This window comes from Scomber scombrus, chromosome 6 (genome assembly GCF_963691925.1).
Source record: "Scomber scombrus chromosome 6, fScoSco1.1, whole genome shotgun sequence".
Lineage (NCBI taxonomy): Eukaryota > Metazoa > Chordata > Actinopteri > Scombriformes > Scombridae > Scomber > Scomber scombrus.
Genome location: NC_084975.1, coordinates 23057078 through 23078624, shown reverse-complemented (window position 1 = coordinate 23078624; position 21547 = coordinate 23057078). Strand labels below are relative to the sequence as shown.

General features: G+C 40.1%; 1 protein-coding gene across 1 annotated transcript in view; it reads right to left on the bottom strand.

Annotated features, from left to right (window-relative positions):
• LOC133982481 (LHFPL tetraspan subfamily member 3 protein-like) overlaps positions 1 to 20799 on the bottom strand; it is a 28298-nt gene extending 7499 nt beyond the window's left edge. The window contains exon 1 of the mRNA XM_062421535.1: positions 20397 to 20799. Coding sequence (XP_062277519.1) covers positions 20397 to 20799 — 403 coding nt within the window. The remainder of the gene's footprint in view (positions 1 to 20396) is intronic.
• Between the last annotated feature and the right edge of the window lie 748 nt (positions 20800 to 21547).

Sequence of the window (21547 nt, the reverse complement as noted above, 5' to 3'; positions counted from 1 at the left end):
TCTCTCTCATCTACAATTTGGATGAGGCTCTCCTTTGAGTTGATGCTGCAGCAGAGCAGCAGGAGACCTGGAAAAAGAAGCTGACTGCACAATTATCCAGAGTGCATTGCACATTAATAATTAAACATATTCTCCACTTCTTTATACCCAAAACACTTGCTCACAATGTTTCCTCCCCCAGTGTTTGTTTATTTGTGTATTGGGGTTTATGGATGAATGAGGCTGCTGCTGCTTTGGAACATTACTGTAGCTTGTTAAATGTAAGCTGCGTTTTTAAGGACTTGTTTGTTGCTTTTATTGATACACCTTTAAAACAGAAATATATTTATATAATCTATATTATCATAAATTAACCTTTTTTCCTTATGTGTAGCTCCTCTCTGCCTTCTCCACTGTCTTACAATACAGTATGCTCTCTTCTCATGCGCATACACGACCTACTCACATGTACACATTAAAGCACACACGCACACATGCACTGCAGTGTGTTACAGTAATGCTGCAGTCTTTAATAGTGCTGAAAGACATCAGGGGGTGTTAAAAGATGTTTCAGTGAGAGAAATTAAGTATAAGGGAAATTACAGAGCAATATATGCTGCAGACAAACTGCATGTCTAACAGAGCAGACCATCAACTACACTCCTCCTCTACCTTGCCCCCATGGCTCTAACTGTCATAACAAATTCATATGCACACAGCGGTTCAGAGAGCAAAGACTCAGGTACATGCTCTGATTCAGGTGGACAGCTGCCAGAACTGCAGACTCACCAAGATGCATTAAAATGCCATTTTTTCAGCACAGAAAGTATTCCTTTACATCTCTTAATAGGTATGTAAAGCTAACTACAGGTGATTAAACAACAAGCAGTCACCAGTGTTACACAGTGAACTGTAGCCACTGCTGTACTACGCCCGTTTTACAAATGAAACATGAAGTTTGTGCCTTTTACTGTATCCAGATAACATAACTGCATCAAGTGACGAGCTCTTTTCATTCCAGCGAGATTCAATACGGTCTTCACAGGCTGTGATAGGGCCTCCATACGACCTGTGTCACTAAAAAAGCTGCCTCTACACCAAAGCTATCTTAAAAGATATGGCTGCCAATTGTCTATATTTTTCTTATTGTCAACACATCTCATATGCAGAGTCAAACCAGTAATGAAGTGATCCCACTTAAAAATACTGTGTTTATCCAAACCCTGATATATCTTATTCATCTGTGCTGTAGACCTCTGCTGTTGTTCAAAATATACAGTATACACTATATTTAAATATAGCTAGTCATATCCTTTAAATGTGAGGCTCTTCTGCTCAAATAGTGTTTGAAGACCACAATATAATAATAGCTAGCTAGCTAGCTCAGTAAGGATCCTGCTGTGCTTCAGCATGAGCATGTAGTCTAATTGGGTGAAAATGACTTATTGAGCAAGTGTTGGTGCAGTCTGGAGAAAGCATAAACAGGACAAACAGAAATCTGAAAGGAGATGTCCATCCTGAAATGGTGATCTTTGGCTGTTTGGGAAAGTTTGGTGCATTGGTGTGTATATATATCTTTTTCTCCTTGGAACAACAATAACTTGCTACCAACTGTGTTTCTCTTCACAGCATGAATATATATTGTGGGGGTTTATGTAACAGTATTCACTAAACAGAGGGATTGCCAATGAAGACCAAATAATATTTGGTATACTGTGATACACATTACTATTCTCTCTCCCTCTTACTACAAACGGTAACATAAGCTTTTCCAGATCCTCCTGGGTGTCTGCTGCATGCCTTTGGCTTGATTCTGTGCCATCATGACTTTTACATTGAGGCTCAGGAGGAGAGGGAAGAGGCGCACAGAGCTCTGGTGCAAGTGAAGGAGAAAAAAACTAATGGTGCAGGAAAAAGACGAATAAAGACTATGCTGATAACATCATGGGAGAGAGACCAAAGAAGAACAGAGAAAAGAGCTATAAGTAAAATATCTGTCACAGTCACAACTAAATGCTATCTACATCGCTATCCAACGCCTGCTTCTGCAGAGGAACGTCTCTGAGGGACGCACTGGCCAGGCTTATACCAACAAAGGGTGTTACATATGCCCCTCCTGTTTCCAGAAACAGCATGTGGAAAGAAGAGAAGCACAAGTCCCCCTCATAAAGTGTAACAGTAAGCCCAAAGTCAACGACTCCATAAGGAGACAGCACAGCCCAACAGCCCTATTCCTGCAATGCACTGCATCCGCTTACATAATGAGGAGCTTAATCAAAATTCACAGAGAAAAACCCCCAAAAAACTATAGCACCAAAACAGTCCATATCAGTAATACCAGAGTAAGAAAAAAGGGTTTATTTGAGGTTGTTCCACTTTCAGAAGAATAAAAAAAAACTTTAATATCATATTGTGTGAACTGAGTGGCATTCATGTGTATTTAAGCTTTAAACGCGTATATATGGAGATTTTAAATACTTGAATATTACCTTAAATTATATGTGAAATATGATATAGTGCATTCATACACATTTCATTAGGGACATACTGTAGAGCAACAACTGACATGCACACAGATGCAAAATGTACTACAAGATTTTGAGGAAAAATTTTGTTAATTGCAGTTTTGCCACAGATAACTCGCCAAACAGGACAATGAGTCCTCATATAAAGATGTTTTCAGCTAAGTTACTATTCAGTTTAATATCAAATAGATATAGATATCTATAAAAATCAAGTTTTTATGTCAAACTTTCAGAGTTTGATCTTCTTTTTACAAAAAAACTGTAATTCAAAAGAGTCTTAAGTAAATGTCAACACCGTCAGTAGCTTATAATCAATGCAAACAAACAACTCTAAGTTGTTGTCTGAAAATTGTTACACATAATTTTGGAAAATGTTGGAAATCAGGAACTGAAATTGAAGTAGAAGAAGTAAGTCGAGTGGAAAGTGAGCACAACAAAAAGGTAAATTACAAAAGCAGACAATAACTGGACAAATTCTTCATTTTCATAGTGAAGACTTGAATTTGGTTGCATATGTATGTGCATGTCTTCTGTAACTATTATAGTATTTAAAAAATCTCTTGGTATCTTCTGGCTTCACCCCTTACATTCATGCTGCAGTAGTAAATGGCGTGCTCAATATCCCTGCCACAGAAATAGCAGCACATCTGACAGAATGCAGCTGTCAGTCGGAGCAGAGATATGAACTGACGGCATTATCCCACCCTTTTAGCTTTGCCCTTCTCTCCATCTCTTTACTGCTCTGTGGAGCAGCAGACAGGTGCAGAGAGAGGAGAGACAGATGATGAGGCAGGGCGAACCAGGGACACACACAGAAAGAGAGGGAGAGAGAGATGGTGAGAGACAGAGTCCATGTAGGGTGCCGTGCTCCAGCCCTGTGTGTGGCCGCCAGCAAGAACCAAACACCGCACTAACGTCATGAGCACTGGCTACCATATGCTGGAGCCCCTTGGCGGAGCTATTCTCAGCATTTCCTTGTTTCTGCCTTTTCCACACACACATACACACCTTTCTGTTTGTCTGTGTCTCACCCTGGGAACGCTGGCATCATACGATAGGAAAACTGGACAGAGAAATGTTTGTTGGCAAACAGCGGCTTATGTAAGAGGCTGTAGGTAGGGCAGATTAAGTTCAAACAGCGCTACAGGAGAGTCTGAGGGCCGACCGGCAGATGGCACAGAATGGTATGATTGGCTCATTTTCCAGAAGAAACTAGTAAATCTCATCGACACTGATAGAATCCCACTGACTCTTATTATCTCTGCGTGTCATTTACAAATAGCGTAGGTGACTGGAGGTCGACCGTGACCTCCAAGGCAGCAGCTAGATTGGATTCAGTGAGATTCGGTGTGTTTGGTTTGCAGACACAGAAAAGTATTTGAAAAACTATGGAGATTAAAGTACCTCCATGTAGTGTTTGGCTCATGTTTTAACATTTCCAATGCTGTTGTATGTCTAAGTGTGTTTTTAGTGTTTCAGCATGTCATTGATTGCGCTGGGTGGCAGATGGTAATACACAGTTGTGTGTGTGCTTCATGCTCTTTCCATCACTTAAACATCTGCAGCACATCCAAGCAGCCATGAAAAAAGGGATTCACATTTTGTCTGCTCCCACAGTCCTTTGTGCATCCCATTTTCTCCAGCTATCTGTTTAAATGGCTGTGACAAACTGAATTATGCATGGACACATCCTAAACTGTTGTATCTCGTACTGCATATGGATCCAGGTCTAACACACACACACACACACACACACACACACACACACACACACACACACACACACACACACACACACACACACACACACACACACACACACACACACACACACACACACACACACACACACACACACACACACACACACACACACACACACACACACACACACACACACACTGTGTACTATTGTCACAGTGGATTATGTGCAAAACATCATTTGTCACCCCTAATAGTGACACATCTTGGTGCTGATAAATAAAAGGCAGTGTTTACTGAACTTACAGCCTCTCTGGTGAGCGAGCCTGTGGCTAGCGAAGTGGCATTTTTGGTGAAAAACTAAAAATCATCTCAAAAAAGGAAACCAGCACACACGTTCAGGGAACAGCTTTTAGTGTTTATCCCAGTGGGGTTTCCTATGAATATGCATAGGTAGGCTTGCTTTAACAGCTAATGTTACACTCCCACAGGTAAAACAGTAACCTGAATGTGGGCAAAATCATACTACTTCAAGTGTTATGATCATTTTTCCTCATAGAGCTTTTGTAGTCTTTCTTATAGAAAGCAACTGATGGGAAACCCACTTAACACAAGAAATGAGATAGAAAAAGACAGTAACATTATTACTCACATCCAAACAGATCATATTAGCTGGTGATTGTTCTTCATTGGCTTGTAATGTGATGTACTACCCCTTAAGACATGGTTCATTCCTGATGCTTGTTTTCTACGTTGCTGTTCTCAGCATAAGCTCCAGGCAGAGTGAGTCTCCTGCCGGTGCTGAGACACTTGTGTGACAGTGAGTCTGGGTGCTTGGATGACTCACGTTGCTGAGACCAGAGACAAGCAGCCCAAGGCTGAACACCACATTGTGAGAGGGAGGTGTGAGTGGTAGCAACAACCTAAAGTTTAAACAACCACTCGGGTGGTTTTTGGTGTATTTTTATGGTTTATAGGATAGGTTCACAATAATTCAAGTCTGTGTTAAAGCAACAGTCAGATTCCCATATGAATATTGAAGCATTTTGCTCACTTTAGTCAGTCCTGTTCATAACAACTATTAGAAGATCCCTTCCTAATGAGCTTACAATGTAAATGATGGGGTGACAAAATCCACAGTCTTCCTTTTGAGAAACAATGTATTTAAAAGTCTTAAAAAAATACGAGGCTTAAGCCATTTGGGTAAGTCAAATAAAGTGGATATTTTCCACAATTATATTCTTCATACTTAAAAATTCACTCTTTTTTTGTCTCAGTGGACAGTGTTTTCCTGTTGAACGGCAGTGGAAGGATTTTAACAAAAAGTGGACTGCTGAACTGTCATATTACCTTCAGATACATTTTTGCATAGAAGGAGGCATGTGGATTTTGTCCCCCATAACTTACATTTAAAGTGCATAACAACAAACTACATATATTTTACATTTCCATTTTCCAAAGCATACTGAATATTAAGGACATATCATACTGGTATTAATTTATAGCATTTGTTGGGTTTAGTTTCAGTCCAAAGTGGGCTATGTGGGCTAAAACATGCAAAACTACATAAAGAAGCTGTCTTATGACTGATAGGTACTGCTATGAACCCCTCTATTTCATCTGTTTCAAGTGTACAGGACATCCTTTTTGTTCACAATGTACACAGCTACTGTTGAGGACTCCTTGAACGAGTCCTTTCAACTACTCCTGCAGAAGTGCTCAGTATTTTTTCCCTACTCATCTGCTCTCACAAACTACAGGCCTGGTTAAAGGCACAATCAGTGTTTCTGAGGTTTATTCAAATATACAAGTTTCACACACTGGTGAAAAATCTGCATTTTGTGCTTCCTGAATGATCTGAATTGTGCATATATGGATATGTTTTTGTTTAGCAACATCAATCATATGAAAGATTGTTTTTTGTTTGCAAATAGTCAATGTATTAAATGTCAATCAATTTAAGTGTGATTACAGGTTCCTGTGGTCTGAAGTTTGGTGATGGAGCTATGTCCATTTTGTTAACACTTAGATCCCTGATTGTAACTTTGAGTAAGGGTTAGTTGGTAGTAGTTAAATGGCCAATTAGCCATTTAGGGAAAGACATATTAAAAACATATTCAATACAGTTGGTGAGAAATAGCTTGGAAATAGTTTCCATTGCAACATTTTGTTAGAATTGACTGAATATTAATTGAGTAGTAAAAGGTAAATGGAAATTTTTAACACTGACCTGTAGCCTTCACATTAGATGTGACACACAGTGGTATACTTTTTCTGCAATTCAATGAGATTATCTGCCACCATCCAAAAGGATTTCAGTTCATAATTTCAGCCAGGGAAAATCTGACTTCTTTCATCTTTACTCTGCCTCCAAGGGAGCCTGTCATCAACGCGCTTCGCTCTCTCTTCTCATCTTCCATTTTGCATTTTGCAGCAGGACTCTGAATCTGAATGCATTCTTAATCCACAAGTCCAGACTGCATTTTTGCACCTCTCAGAAGCTGCCATTAGAAATCTATGTTGGTTTCCATAATCATGTACTGGATAGCATGGTCTGTGATTGGCCAACTTCATGTCATTCTTATAACTCCATACTAAAGAAAACAATGGTTCTCGCTTCACCTACAGAGCAATTTCTGAGAAAATCATGTGGTTAAATGAGGGCTAGATTGAGACTGATTCATCCAATATTTCCCATGGCTAGTCCAGACTCTAATGAAGTGTGGGCAGCATAAACCCCTTCTTCATACTTGACAATTAAGACTTCTATCTGGCTCCAAAGATCAGTGAATAAGTAGCCAAGAAAAGTGGCCTAAGACTATGGCAATGATATGCCATAATTGCATCCAGATAAATGGAGCAATTAAGAGTGCATGATCTATATAGTGTGACTAAGTGGAGCGTGAAAAGGTCACCACTGCTTCCAGTGGAATGGAAATAGAAGAAAGAAATAAGGTTATAAATATGGTGAGAGTGCTGTTATAGAAAACCTTTACTGTGTTACTTTGATAGCATTATGTGTCAATTCATGTGTCTTTAAGAGAAGAAAATAACGTGAAATATACAGGATTTAGAGTTTCATAGGTCAACACAGTAAGGCAGGAGATGAAAATACTTTTAGACAGCTGGCTGGACACAAATCTAACACAGTTCTTTGAAAAAAGTGTCAAGGATTGAGTGGAAAGTGGAGCATGAGAAAACTTTTAAAAATGACTCCAACTATCTCCCCTGGAAGACGAGGAACATGCTTCTCGAGATGAGCTGTCTAAAGTCCAAATCTATTTCTGCTTCAGTTGCTGGCAAAACTTGTGGTTGCTAGAGGGGAGCAAGGAGCTTCCAGGCATCCTCTGTATCCCGCTCTGTCAACATCTTAAGCAATTTTCTGCAAAACGAACACAGAAGACCCACAGCCTACCTATCAATTCCATTCAAAGGATTAGAAGGAGCAAATGGCTTATTTCATCAACTCGTCTCTGTTCTGTGCCAGGACAAGTCTTGCAAAAACTTTTTAACCATCTTGCAATCCTGCAGATTATCTTCCCACAAGAGAGCATTGAATATTATAGTGCACCTCTAGGCAGCAGGAAGCACTCTGACTTATACAACAGGGAGTAAAACTCAAGTAGAATTAGATCTTTAGAAATAAAATTGCAACTCGAGCTTCCAAACGAGGCTGATGTGTGAATCCATCAGCCTGATAAGGAGACATCTCTACCTAAAGAGGAGAGGATGAAAAGGAAAGGCTACACAGAATAACTGCGAAATGTCTCCAGCACCACCCACACACTAATATCCATAATCATTCAATGAGCCAGTCAATTAATTAAACAAGCAAGTGATTAATTCATTAATAACTATTAAACAACTATACATCATTCACTTAATTAACCAATCAAATAATTATGTGTTTATATTTGCCAGTGAGGACAACTGAGATACATTAAACATGCTTTTTACCCAAATAAACGTATCTGTTAAATACAAAATGTTTATCGATCTATCTGGGGACACACTGACATTCACTCATCATCTCCTTAGAGTAAATGTTCAGTAACTTGTCATCTTTTTTTCTTTCTTTTTTTCCCATTATTTTATCTACTTTGGCCAAATGCTGTATAGTCAGATATTCAGAGCATGTGCTCTGACTCTTAATGTCCATACAGACCATTGTGTGCATCTCATTATTACACACTGTCTGAATTTGGTATTAAAAGGGAGAGCGGGCTGTGGATGCCTACAGGTGAAGCAGGGACATATATAAGGACACTTTGTGACCTGTAATTATCAAGTACCTACACTCAAGTGATATAAGGTTGAAAGAAGTAAGCTGTGTGCCTCTATAATAGATGTAGCACTTCAGGTTACAGCAGAGTTGGGGATGCGGACGTGGGTGGAGGGAGGGAGGGGGAGAGGGATCGAGGGAAGAACGCAGCGTAAACCGCAGTGAGCAGAGCAGGAGGGAGTTCAGGCTTGGGTGGAGGGCTTATGTAACAGGTCCAGATGCGGGCTGTACCTCCACAGAGGATAAAGATTGGCAAGGGCAATGGGGGATCAAAAGAGACCTTTGAATTCTCCTGGAAATAACTGACAGGACCAGCAGTCCAGGGACGACAGAGGCAAACAGCCACGGCTTAACTGTTGACTGTGTTCTCTCAGTCGAAAGTTAACAGTGGGAGGATTCACCCAAGACAGACCGAGGAGCGTTTTCAGTGATAAAGTAGTTGCAGTTTTTGTAAGAATATTATACTAATTTAAACATTTTTGCAATTTTGCAAAATGTCATAATCTCTGCCTCCAGCCACTAATTTCTAAGTTAATAGTGCTTAAAGGCAAACCCTAACTTAAGCTACTGCAGCTGACTGAAATCATTTGTATAATTTAAATTATGTGTGTTGCAAATGCAGTAGTTGAAGAAGTACTCAAATGATATATAAAATAGTCCTGCATTCAAAATGGTAATTTTAACTTTATTAACATATTAGTAACTAAATGTACTAACTTTTACTTGACAAAAGTAGTTATATTAGTGTTATATTGCAGTAATTAAAAAAATGTATTGATTTTTCATAGGTGCGTTTGCTGTGTGTTTTGTGTTTATAAATGTGTAGATCATTTTAAGCACTTTTTTAAGTGCTATATGAATAAATATATGATTATTATGATGGTTATTATTATTACATATTATATGATACATTTGGTCAAGGTGTAGCTAATTTGAACTACTCAATATACGGTCAGGTAGTCTAATCTATAGCAATGCATCATATTTTATAAACTGATAACACTATGTTTTGTATGTAAAGTCTTATGAACTATTGCTGTGTTACAAAAATGCAGTGGAATAAATAGTAAATTACCCTCAATTGAAATATAGTGGTGTATTAGTAGCATAAAATGAAAATACTCAAGTAAGAATAAGTACCTTAACAAAGGGGCAGTTTCCAGGAGCTGGCCAATCAGAACAGAGGGGGGTCAGACAGACTGAACTGAGGGGCAGCTTGAAGGGTCAGTTGAAGATAAATAAGGACATTTATTTCTTTAACTGTAAATCATTAAAATATTCCAATAGAATCACAGATTATAAATATAGACTACGGAATGTGCATTATATGTCCCCGTTAAAATTGTACTCAACATCATACACAAACATGTGTACTCCTCCCATCACTGTCACTACAGCCTGAAAAGTTTTCCCACGGGTCACAGTGTCCTTGTTGTCCCACCTCATCCCTCCCTCTGTGGAATAAATCAGCAGCCTCCCCCGCCCGAGCCCTGTTCTGAGCCTGGCCGCTTCTGAGATCACAAGGATTAACTCTGACAAATCTATAGTCCACATCCTGCAGGGCCATAGTGACACTAAACACAGGGGAGCCATGATGATGACTTGGCTGGCATTTAGAGTGTCTATTCCACTGCACGACATCCAAACTCACAAAGAGCGGACTAATTAATCAGCATTGATCTGTTCAGTTTGGACTGGTGTCCAAAAACATGACAGTGGTCGCAAATGAAACCAGCTGCTCTGCATTCAAATAAGCACTACATCAAGAGAAAGGTGAACAAAACTAATACATGACCATTACAGAAAAAAAAGTGTACAATATATTGATGTAAATTAGTACAGAGGATGTATAGATATCCTCCAGTCTCTCCTCCTGTCCACTATCAACAGGACTGTGAGCAGCATATATGATGGATCCCCAATGCCTTTCGCTGCATATAATGAGATGGTTCAACTGGCTGTGTGTGTGTTTCTTAATTACAAAAATGCATGAGTGACAGGGAGAGAATGCAGAAGTGATTTGAAAGCACATTACCTGTTTGGACATGAGGAAAATGGGTAAGAACGCTAGATTAATTGCTTCTTGGTGTGTGATTGCGTATAAAAATAAGGTATGATGGCAGGGGCAGGTTAAAAGACGCAAATCGAAAAGGAGTGACAGGAGAGTCACAGTGATGAGTTTCTACTCTCAAGATCTTCCCCGTCTCACCTTTTGAATGTTGAACCGTGTGCTGCGAAGGCGGCATGCATCCAGTTGATTTGATTGAAAAAGGTTGTGGGTCAGCACATTCAGTTTCATTGCTCCTCTAAAAAAGACCCAGTGAGAATACAGATCTGCGACGCAATTATCCCAAACCACTTGCCATCACCTCTCTTTACCACCTGACTGTCACATTCAAATACCCAAGACAGCCAGTGTGGCTCTCAGTCAGACTCTGAAGCCTATTTAGGATTTGTGAGCAACTCCGTAGGGGACATATCCTCATCTTTGTCTGTTTTGTTACTTAACTACACAAAGCCCAGTCTCTTATTCTTTCATAGACACACACACAGAGGCACACTCATTGGTGTTTAATCATTAAAAGGGCTAATGCACCTGACTGTAATATACATACATTACAAAGATCTGCCCCAGTGGATTTCTGACTTGATGTGCTTTAGAAAGACATTACTCCCTGCACTCTATGTAGCTGCAGCAGCACGACTGACTGGATACGTCAAACTGTTTCTAACGTGATGATAATAAGTTGCAGCCCCCAAACTGTCACAGGCTGCTGTAAAATAACAAAAAGGCCCAAGGTAACATTGTCCTCCTGTGGTTTGGACGTGCCAGTGTCGGACTTGTGAAGGTTTAAGGTTATTCTACTGCACATTCATGCAACTGGACCAGTTCAGGCAGCACGGACTGTGCAGAGACGAGGTGCATACTCATAAATGTTATATGACTGGATGAGCCTCAAGCAATTTAGTCATCAGATTGGTGGCAAAATTTGGAAGTTGGTAGGGCTCAAGAGTAAAAATTCCTTTATTACTTTTACATCTAGTGACAAATAGAAACTTCCAAATGACACTCTCAATCAGTCACTGGTTTATTTCATATTATTCCCCTTACCTTCCTAAATTATGAGTGAACTGTGTATATGTTCTAGAAAGCCAAGTATTAAAAAGGTATTAAAAGCCTCAAATTATTCAAATTACTTGATGATAAGCTGCTCTTCAGAATTATTAACATGCTAAAATGACACATGAAGCACAATATGCACGTGCGAAACACCTAACCATTTAGTTGTTGATTGCTCAATCAGGATGTAAGCACCATAAAAAGACCACAGGGTTAGGGACTACCATATTGTTGTTTTACTGTAAAACAACCGTAAAAGCCAAGACAGCAGGGAGAGGAAGATGTAGAGGGAGGATGAGAGAGAGAGGGGGAGGAAGAGTGAGAGGTAGTAGGAGAGCTGGAGGGGGAAGATGAAGACAAGCACAAGAAGAAGACGGGGAGGAAAACAACTTTCTGATGAAATCCGGGTAGCATTAGTTGATCATGTTATTAACCATGGGTTAACAATGAGAGAGGCTAGACAGAAAGTCCAGCCCAACTTGAGCCGATTTGATGTTGCCTCTGTCATACGGACATTTAGACTGGAGCACAGGTACCACATTTTCATTCACTTTACAATAATTATGGCTCCCTGAATCACAGTATATACATCAATTATTTTTTGACCCCTATTTACTTCATGAATGTCTGCCATATCATACACTCTATAGCTGTTCAAGAATCCTTACTGTGGAAAAAACAAAATCCTTCTTTAGGCTACACTGACCAATTACTATATCTTTGGTTTTTATAAAGGACTAAGAGACAATGACGTGGAAGGGTTCGAATGTTCAATGAGGCACAGGAAGCAGCAGTAATCAACTTGCTTTAGGCAAATAATGCAATTACTGTATATTCCAAGAGATTTAAAAGAGATTTAAAGCCGCCACATCATAAGGGAAGACACCATTTTTAACAACATTTGGCAAGTCAGCCTGTGCACATTGGCCTATATTCTCCATTGAAACCAAGTGCCCAAGATGCAGCTTTACAGGGTGCCTTTTGAGAGAAATTCTGAAAGAATAAAAGATCTGAGACATGAATATGTGCATGTAAGTACAAGATAGACTACAGTATACTACATACAGTACAGCATTTATTCCCAGGGTGCTGGACTACACCAAACTGATTTTTGTCCTTCTGGTTTTCAGACAGTATTGGGAATGGATGCTGAAGTAATCCCACATGAGTTTTTTTTTTTTATTGTAGGTGTTCCTGGACGATGTGGCAGCAACATCACACTGTGTGCCGCCATCACACATAATGATGTCCTTCACCGCCATACCAACCTTGGTCCATACAACACTGCCCACATACTTACATACTTTAGACAGACTGTACAACATTTTGATACCTGCCGACCATATGGATGATGCATAGCAGCACAGATATATCATAGTATGGGACAATGTCAGTTTCCATTGTGCAGCCCTGTTCCAAAACTGGTTTGTTGACCACCCACAATTTCTTATTCAATACCTTCCACCCTACTCTCCATTTCTCAATCCAATTGAAGAGTTCTTTTCAGCATAGTGGGGGAAGGTGTGTGACCATCATCCCTTTGTTCGCATGCCTCCTCTGCAGGCAATGGAAGAGGCATGTGATGGTATTGATGTGGGTGCTCTCCAGGGCTGGATACAACACTTAAGGCGCTTCTTCTCTTGATGTCTAGTCAGGGAAGATATTGCCTGTGATGTTGATGAGATGCTGTGGCCAGACCCAGCCAGGTGGGGAGATACAGTATTGCTTTCTGTGTTTTTTTGTATATTTCTTCTTCAAAATGTATTTTCTGTTTGGCTTTGTATTTTGAGAAAATGAGCCCCGTTTTGAAAAATGTCTATTAGCAATTGCAAAAGTTTGTACGCAAAGTAGCTAACCTGACTCTAGCTCTTTTTTTGGTCACTTGGGGGCAGCATCACAAGATGTAAGCACAACACTGACATATTCTCACTGTATGAATTTAATATTGTAAACTTATTATCAACAGTTGTAGAATTGCAAGTAATGATTATTTTCATTATTGATTAATCTGTCGATCATTTTCTCAATTAATCATCTCGTCTATAAAATAGATAGTTGATCATTGATTAATCATTCCTGAGGGAGATATCTCACTCTTTTACTTCTAAATACTCCAATATATTCAAGTTTATCTGTCTGCATGCTGTTTAGTGCTGAACAGGTAGCGCACAGTGGTTTTTATCAGAGTTTATGGACTGTAAACTGTTTCCTGCTATGACTGGAAATTACTTTAATGAGATGCTGTAATGCTCCATAGAGGACCTGTAGGGTGATATTAATCAGTGGGTTTGACACTACAAGCAACCCTTTTTAACATTATACAAAGTTAGTGGAAGCATTTTGTCAAAACAGAAGAAGTCTTTCAAAACACTTCCACAAAGTCAAAGCAAATTGAAATGAACTGAATTATGGAACATTGCCCTGGTGTTGGCGGAGCAGTGCAACATTAACTTAAATCTTCTGGGTAAACACAGCTATAATGTTTTAAAAAACAGGTTCACTCAGCTGAACTGTATGCTACATGGAATTAAGATGTAGGAGGTCATTCAAGGATGAATTGCAATAAAAAGTCAGTCGAAGATGAAAAAAACAACATTTTAGTCTACTGAAGGTTAATATATACTGAGTTTATTTTTGTGTGCGGTCAAATAGTTTTTTGTTTACTGCTTTGGGATCAAGGCAATTACAGCACTTCATCAAACTGAAGTCAATTGTTTTGTGCATTTTAATAGAAATGTAGTTAATTTACACACACACACACACACACACACACACACACACACACACACACACACACACACACACACACACACACACACACACACACACACACACACACACACACACACACACACACACACACACACACACACACACACACACACACACACACACACACACACACACACACTCTCAGTAAAAAGAATATAGCAGTGACAACAGAAACATAAAAAGGTCTGGCTAACTTTATAATTCCCAAAAAAGTGAAAGTATCTGAATGTATGATGAAATAAAGCATCAAATCTTCATGCCATCGACAAATCTTGCAAGCGTGTCTATGTTACAACATACTGACAACTCAGGAAGGTTTTATGATATCTGAGCTGGTCATCGGGGTTTACAAATACTATGCATTGACAAAATTACATTGTGCCCATTAAATCTACTTATTTTTTCAGGCTATTGCCTTTATTTGATTGTGTAGAGACAGGAAATGTAGGGAGAGAGAGAGAGGGGTATGAAATGCAACACAGGTCCTCAGCTTGCAATCAAACCATGGATTTTGCAGTTATGTGATATGCATTTTAACTGTGAGACCATTATTACCTTGTGAGGCAGCTGGATTTGTGAGATCATGAGGTTCAGAACAGTCAGCATCGTGAATCCAGCTGCCTCGTGAGGTAAGATAGTGATACACGGTGATGGACAGATGGTTCATCCATTCACCTGCCAATTATTCTTTTTAAAGTGCCTGCCCTTTTCCAAACAATTTCCATGGATGACTGCTCAGATGGTTCTGTGTAACAAACCATCTGGTGCGTGCAGTTAAGGCCACCAGGGTGCACCATTAAATTAATTTTTAAAAATTACTTTTAATGTCACTCTTTGATTGATGTGACGAGTGCATATTTTTGGTATCATCTATTCGGATACATCAGAGCTTTCAGAAAAATCCCAGCTTCCCAGTTATAATTACAACTTGAATGATGACGTGAATGTTATTTACAAGCCGGAAACTCATAATTACATTCTCCAATTCTCCAAAACTCCAATATGACATGAATGCAGCATAACTACAGAAATGACAGTCCTGTTGGATCAATGAGCTGTCAGAAACAGTCAAGAATAGCTTATTAAGAGAAAAGTTCAATTTGTTTGAATTTGCTTCAGCTTGTCATCAAAAGAAGCCAAACAAATGCTACAGAAAGTAAAGACTTGTGTCTAAAAAGTTATTTTGCACATCAAAGCAGAAGTAGAGGCTGTTCCCCAATGCAATTTTGTCATTTTGCTTTAATTCTTAAGCAAATCATTTTGCATTCAGGAAAATCTAAATCCAGACACCCGCGCCCACACTGACATAACTGGCCATATAATAAAATAAACAAAAAAAGAGGGGAAAATAGAAATGTGACACTGAGTAAATACAGCTCTTTGAAAACCGTCATGTCAGTGTTTCCAAATAGGCCACCTTCTATCTGTGCAATTGTTATGCTGACTTTAAAAAGCTTACGTCTTGCTTATTCACAGGTGACGCATGACTCATTTCTGTTTTTGAGGAGACACAATCACATGAAATATAAAAAAGGCAGACAGCTGACATGACATAGTACGCAGAGCAGGTATAAAACTGTGAAGTAATTATCACTGACCTCACAGTCGTCTTAGTTAATTAGTTACAGACCCTTGAATATATATATATAAATAAAGCTGCCTTGAAGAACTGCTGTTATAAGACAGAGAGGGTGTAAAGACGTGATGGAGGGAGAAGGGAAGAAAAGAAGGGAGAAAGAAATGAACACCACATACTGTACTTAAGGTTGTGAACAGAAAAGAGAGGGGGAAGGTAAGGTCAGAATGAGCAAGAGAAACGAGTTGAGATGCACAGATGGGTGAAATTGTGTGAATGTAACAGAAAGAGATAAGTTAGGGGGGCTTGTGCAGCAGCTATCTGGCTGTGTTCAGCTCAGTGAGGGGAAAAAAACACACACTTACAATAAATCTGCATGCCATGGACTTGAGCAGATGCACAGACAGAAATAGCTCCAGTGAGGAAAGCAAAAGAAGGATACGAGTCCATCTAGGGCAGGATGGATGCAGGAGAGCACTCAACTTAGTTTTGCTCTGGTGGACATTTTAAGAGCTCTGATGTTTCCTGGTGGTTTGCTTTCTCATTACACACTCAGCATTTTTACCTGGGCTTCAAAGAAAAAACTCTCTTCCTGGAGATGGCTAGAGATATGTGTTTGTGATATCACTTGCGAACCGATTCACTAGAGAGCAGCTCTGTCGAACAGCGTGAATTTGTTATATGCTGCAAATGCACACAACCTTCTGACCTTAGCCCAATGGGATTTGAGAAAGCTGCTGCAACAGTGGCGTTCAGTATATCATTTAAATTACACATTCTTGGCCAACACTGTATGACCTTCATATTGATTTAGTGCATCTAAATGACCATTTTACTCAATGATGTATGGTACTGTTATAGGCAGTTTTTTCATACCTATCATACTGTGTAGCATCCAGTTGAAATCTACATAAAAGTCAAGAAAAAAACTGTAAAATGTAGCCTCACATAGAAAATAACAAGGCCCATAATAATGATTTCTAAAGCAGAGAGAAAGATCAGTGCCACAGAGCAGAGAGCAGTGCTGTGAATACTGACTGTGTCCTTGGATCAGGCATGGGCGACAACAAGCTATGACTGAGCCGATATGTAAATTTCAATTTCAGTTTGATTCATTGGCATGAGATGTGAGTAGAGCAGAGAAATTTCTAACATCCCCACTGGACCAATTAATTCAGCAGCTTACAGTTAAAAAACATAAAGAATAGTAAGAAAAAGTACTAAAACATACAGCTAAAGGAGCATAAAAAACATTTAGATTAAGTCTTATAACATATACAGCTAAAATAACATAGTTTCAGTATCTATCAGACATAACAGTAACAAACACAATATCATGGTTAATCCATCCTGCTCCACACACCCTCCAGTTACAAGTTCAAACCTCAGATAGCCTCTGTGACAAAAGAGCAACCATATTTATTCCTGCTGCATCTAAACATCCTGTACCCACACCCAGAGGGAAGGAGGGAAAACTCAGTATAAAGGGGGTGTTAGGATCCTGAAGAATATCCTGAGCCCATGACCCTTTTCTGATAAACAAGACAGAGGTCATTCAGATCACAGCCGTTGATTTTAAAGCTCACTGTCACAATTTTCCTTAACATGTTCTTATTTGTCAGGTTTAGCTTCCCGAACCAGCAAATTAAGGCAAAGGTAAGGACTGTATCAATACAAGATGAGAAAAAAAGAGGTGATTTGTCCAAATTAAAACTGCTAAGCAAGTACTGGTGACTTTGTTTAAGATTCATGTTAAGCTCAAAGCTAAGTTTGTCATCCACAATTATCTGCAGATATTTGTATTGGATAACCACCTCTACCTGTTCCTCATTAGGGGAAATTAAAATTCATAACAAAGTTACTCATAAGTTTGTGTGCAAGAATGTGGGGCTGAATGTAATTGAAGGCAGAAGAAAAGTCAATAAAAAGCAAACAAGCATAATTCTGACTGCCTTCTAGGTGTTTCTCAATTAAGTTAAGGAGGGTAGTGATGGCCTCCTCTATCCCCCTTAACAATGATCTTTGGTCATACTGGACCTTGTTTCTGACAATCATCTCAAAAGCCTTTATAGATAGAGAAGTAAAGGACACAAGATGATTATCATTCAGTGATTTGGGAGTCGTAACCTTGGCCACTGGCACTGCAATAGAGTCTCTCTGAAGAAATGAACACTGGAATATGAAAGTAAGAATGCCACATAATTGCCTGTCATGGTTTTTGAGTTGCCTGTCCCAAATGCCATCGGAATCAAGACTTAGTTTGCATGAGAGATTTCAGCATTTTCTCTTCATCGATGATACTACTGTTCCGAGGGGCTCTAGTATCATCCCTAAAAGCTTAATGTCCATTTTTAAAATCATGCTCATCAAAACGTAAGTAAAAAGGATTCAGTTCATCGGCCAGCACTCCATCAGGTTTGTCAGATGAAACAGCTTTCCTCTCCATCCCCACTGCTTGATCCCCTCACATGCAAAACGGGAGTTACCCTTGCCAAGTTCCTTCTCTATTTTGTCTTTATATATTTCAGCTTAGCTTTACTTATTTCCTTTTCCACATGTTTTTCTGCCTCTGCTCTTTGGGTGACATACCCCTTACAAAAAGGAGATCTTTTTTTATTTAAAACAGATCGGACAGATTTATTATCCAAGACCCGTTGTTAGGTAACACTGTACACAATTTAAGAAGGAAAGCATTTTCTTGACAGAAGGTCATATAAGCAGTAACAGTCTCAGTCAATTTATCTAGGTGACTGCAGAGTAGGGGAAAAAAACATTTTCATTGCCAAGCATTTGGATGCAGGGAACAGGAAACAAAGAGCTTCTCACTCCTTTTCTCTTTATCTTGAACGAACATTCTGGTCTGCCATATATCACAATAATATAAATGATTTGTCCTCCCAATCAAAACATCAGCTGACAGTAAGGGGCCCACTACAGATGCCAGTGGGCCACCTGTCCTCCACAGGGCTAGTAAATGAAGGCAGCATGAGTTTAACCTTCAGCTAAGAGTAATGAAGTTTGACAGTGCTAAGCAGCCACACTTGCTCATTAGGCATCCCTTTGCCAGCTTGTCGTGGTCAGGGTCTCTCCTCTTGGCTTTCTCTTTCATCTCTTAGCTGCAGAAGCACAAAGCCCAGCGGTCTCCTCATTAGAAAGGCTTATTGCGTTAATTCAGCCCAACATAACACACTGTGCTGGACTTGTTCCAAATAATCCCCCTCACTTCTGTTTGTTGCAAACAGGAAGCTGCCTGCTTCGACCACTGTTACAGCTGCGCATACCAAGGTTTGGCAATGTTTGGACCCCTTTCAGATGATGGAGGCCTCCACTCACACTGGGTGACAGTAGCCCACAGTTACAGTGACAAAATGCTGCCAGCATCTGAACCATTGACCTCTACAACATTTTAACACCCTTAACAACCCCAACTCTGACACACACACACGCATGCGTACACGCATGCGTGCACACACACGCACACACACACCTACCTGTTGGCTGATCACAGAGTTACTAATCTGCATGAACAAGAATAAACACTTCACATACCAATTAGGGTGCTATAATACCTGGGTAAACATGTCATTAAGTGAATATTTTATGTGGTCACTCAGCTTCATAAAAATCAAATTAAACATCTTTTACCATTTTTAAAATCAATTTTAAAGTATTAAACTAAAATCCTGCTTTGTGTTATCTAAATCTCACTGTACCTTCATTTTTGACCATTAATAAAAACAGTCATGCGCTTTTCAGAGGTGTGAGCTGCATACATGTGCATGTGATGTGTATGTAATTTATTCGGAAAAGATCTATCATCATAGAAAAAGAAGCATAGCTGGTTCAAATGTATACAAAAAACATCTAATACACAGAATTGGAGATTTTGCTATCAAATTGATTGACATGTCTTTTGATACACAAAATCTAATCAAGGTGTCTTCAGTCGCCAAAGGTTTTTTTCATATCAGTCATTTTTTGTGAATATTACAGGTATTGAAAAATGATAAGCTGTCAAACTACACCTGTAACTTGCAGTCAGAAAGTAACTGATCGGGCCTGAAGTCATGCCTGCCATTGCAACACTTCAGCTCCATGGACAGCACTGTCTGTTCAGCAGTGTTGGCTCACAGCTCCTGGGGAGATTCTGGATGCTGTCTGCTTATCTGCCTCTTGGCAGCTCACACTGACAACTAATTCATCTAATCAAAAGATCAATCAAATTCAAATCCATCCCAGTGTTTTGGAGTTCAAAGGTGTACAAACTTATCATGTCAAGGACATCCCAAACAGCCCCATATCATTTCTGATTTAGAAAATAATACAGCGTGCAGTCTATTCTACTCTTTTTGCGAACGAAGTAGCAATAAACTATTCTTAATGTTGCATTCTTCCAAGGCCCCCCTCCAGCCCCTGCACCCCACTTTGACAAGCACTCACCTGACAACGCTTGCATCCAGCCACAGATCTTGTACACGGTGGAGGTGCTGAGGAGAAAGAAGAGACTGAAGCAGCCGATGCAGGTGACAACCAGCATCATGGACATCCCAATGAAGAAGGAGGCGGCCTTGAACGCAGTGGAGGGGATAGCCGCGAACTCGGAGAAGGTACCGTGGCAGGACAGCTCTCTGGAGATCGCGTCTATGATGCAAAAGTGGAAAAGGCCGAAGTAGCCGGCCTGCGGCGTATCCACGCCATCGCCAACCCAATAGGGCTGTGAGAAGATGGTCACGTTAACAATGCCGAACAGGATAGTGAAGATGGCCCATAAAAGTCCGATAACACGGGAGTTGCGGACGTAATTGGTCTGGTACAATTTCGCAGCTTCTGCAGATGGTAGCATTGATGCGGCAGTTCCAGGTATCATTTTATGTAATACCGAAGACTAAATGAATGTTGCGATCTATCCGAGCACAAAGCGAGGACTAAACATCTAGCACATAAACGGTAGCCTATATTTCCTCACAAAATCATCCCGCAACAAAAAACGTGAAAAAGGCGGAACGGAGAGTCTATGCCTGTGCAGCTGCAACACAGCAACATCTGTCAGACGCAATCAACTCATGACGTCGCATCCTAAAGCCAGGCGGTGAACCAAGTGAGGAGCTAAAGCAAAGAGTGTCTGAACCCTGGATGTGAACGACAACTCTGGGAAAACTCAACGATTAACAGCAGGAAAACCAGGCTGCCTCCCCACTTGCTCCGTCTACCCGTCAGCCGTGCACATCGCTGCCTCACTGTGTCGTTCACCGATGCCCTTGGAGATCCTCGGGAAAAAAACCCAACAACCTCGGACTGAAAATATGTATTATTCACACTGTACCCAGCTACACAGCATGTGACGCGCAGTGATCCGTAGCAGCCAAAATACAGAGAGCCTATAACAAACAGGCTGTGTTGTATATTTGAAGGGGTCGCATCCAATAGCGTGTTACAGGCCTGTACTTACGAATTAATGCAGCCTACCATAAGAGCCATTCAGAAAATATGACAGCACCCCTCAGGATCGTTTAAACGGGGATTTATTCTCCGGTTTATGACAGCATCGTCGGTCAGCAGGTGATGCTGGGAGTCAGGGAGAGGGAGGGGCG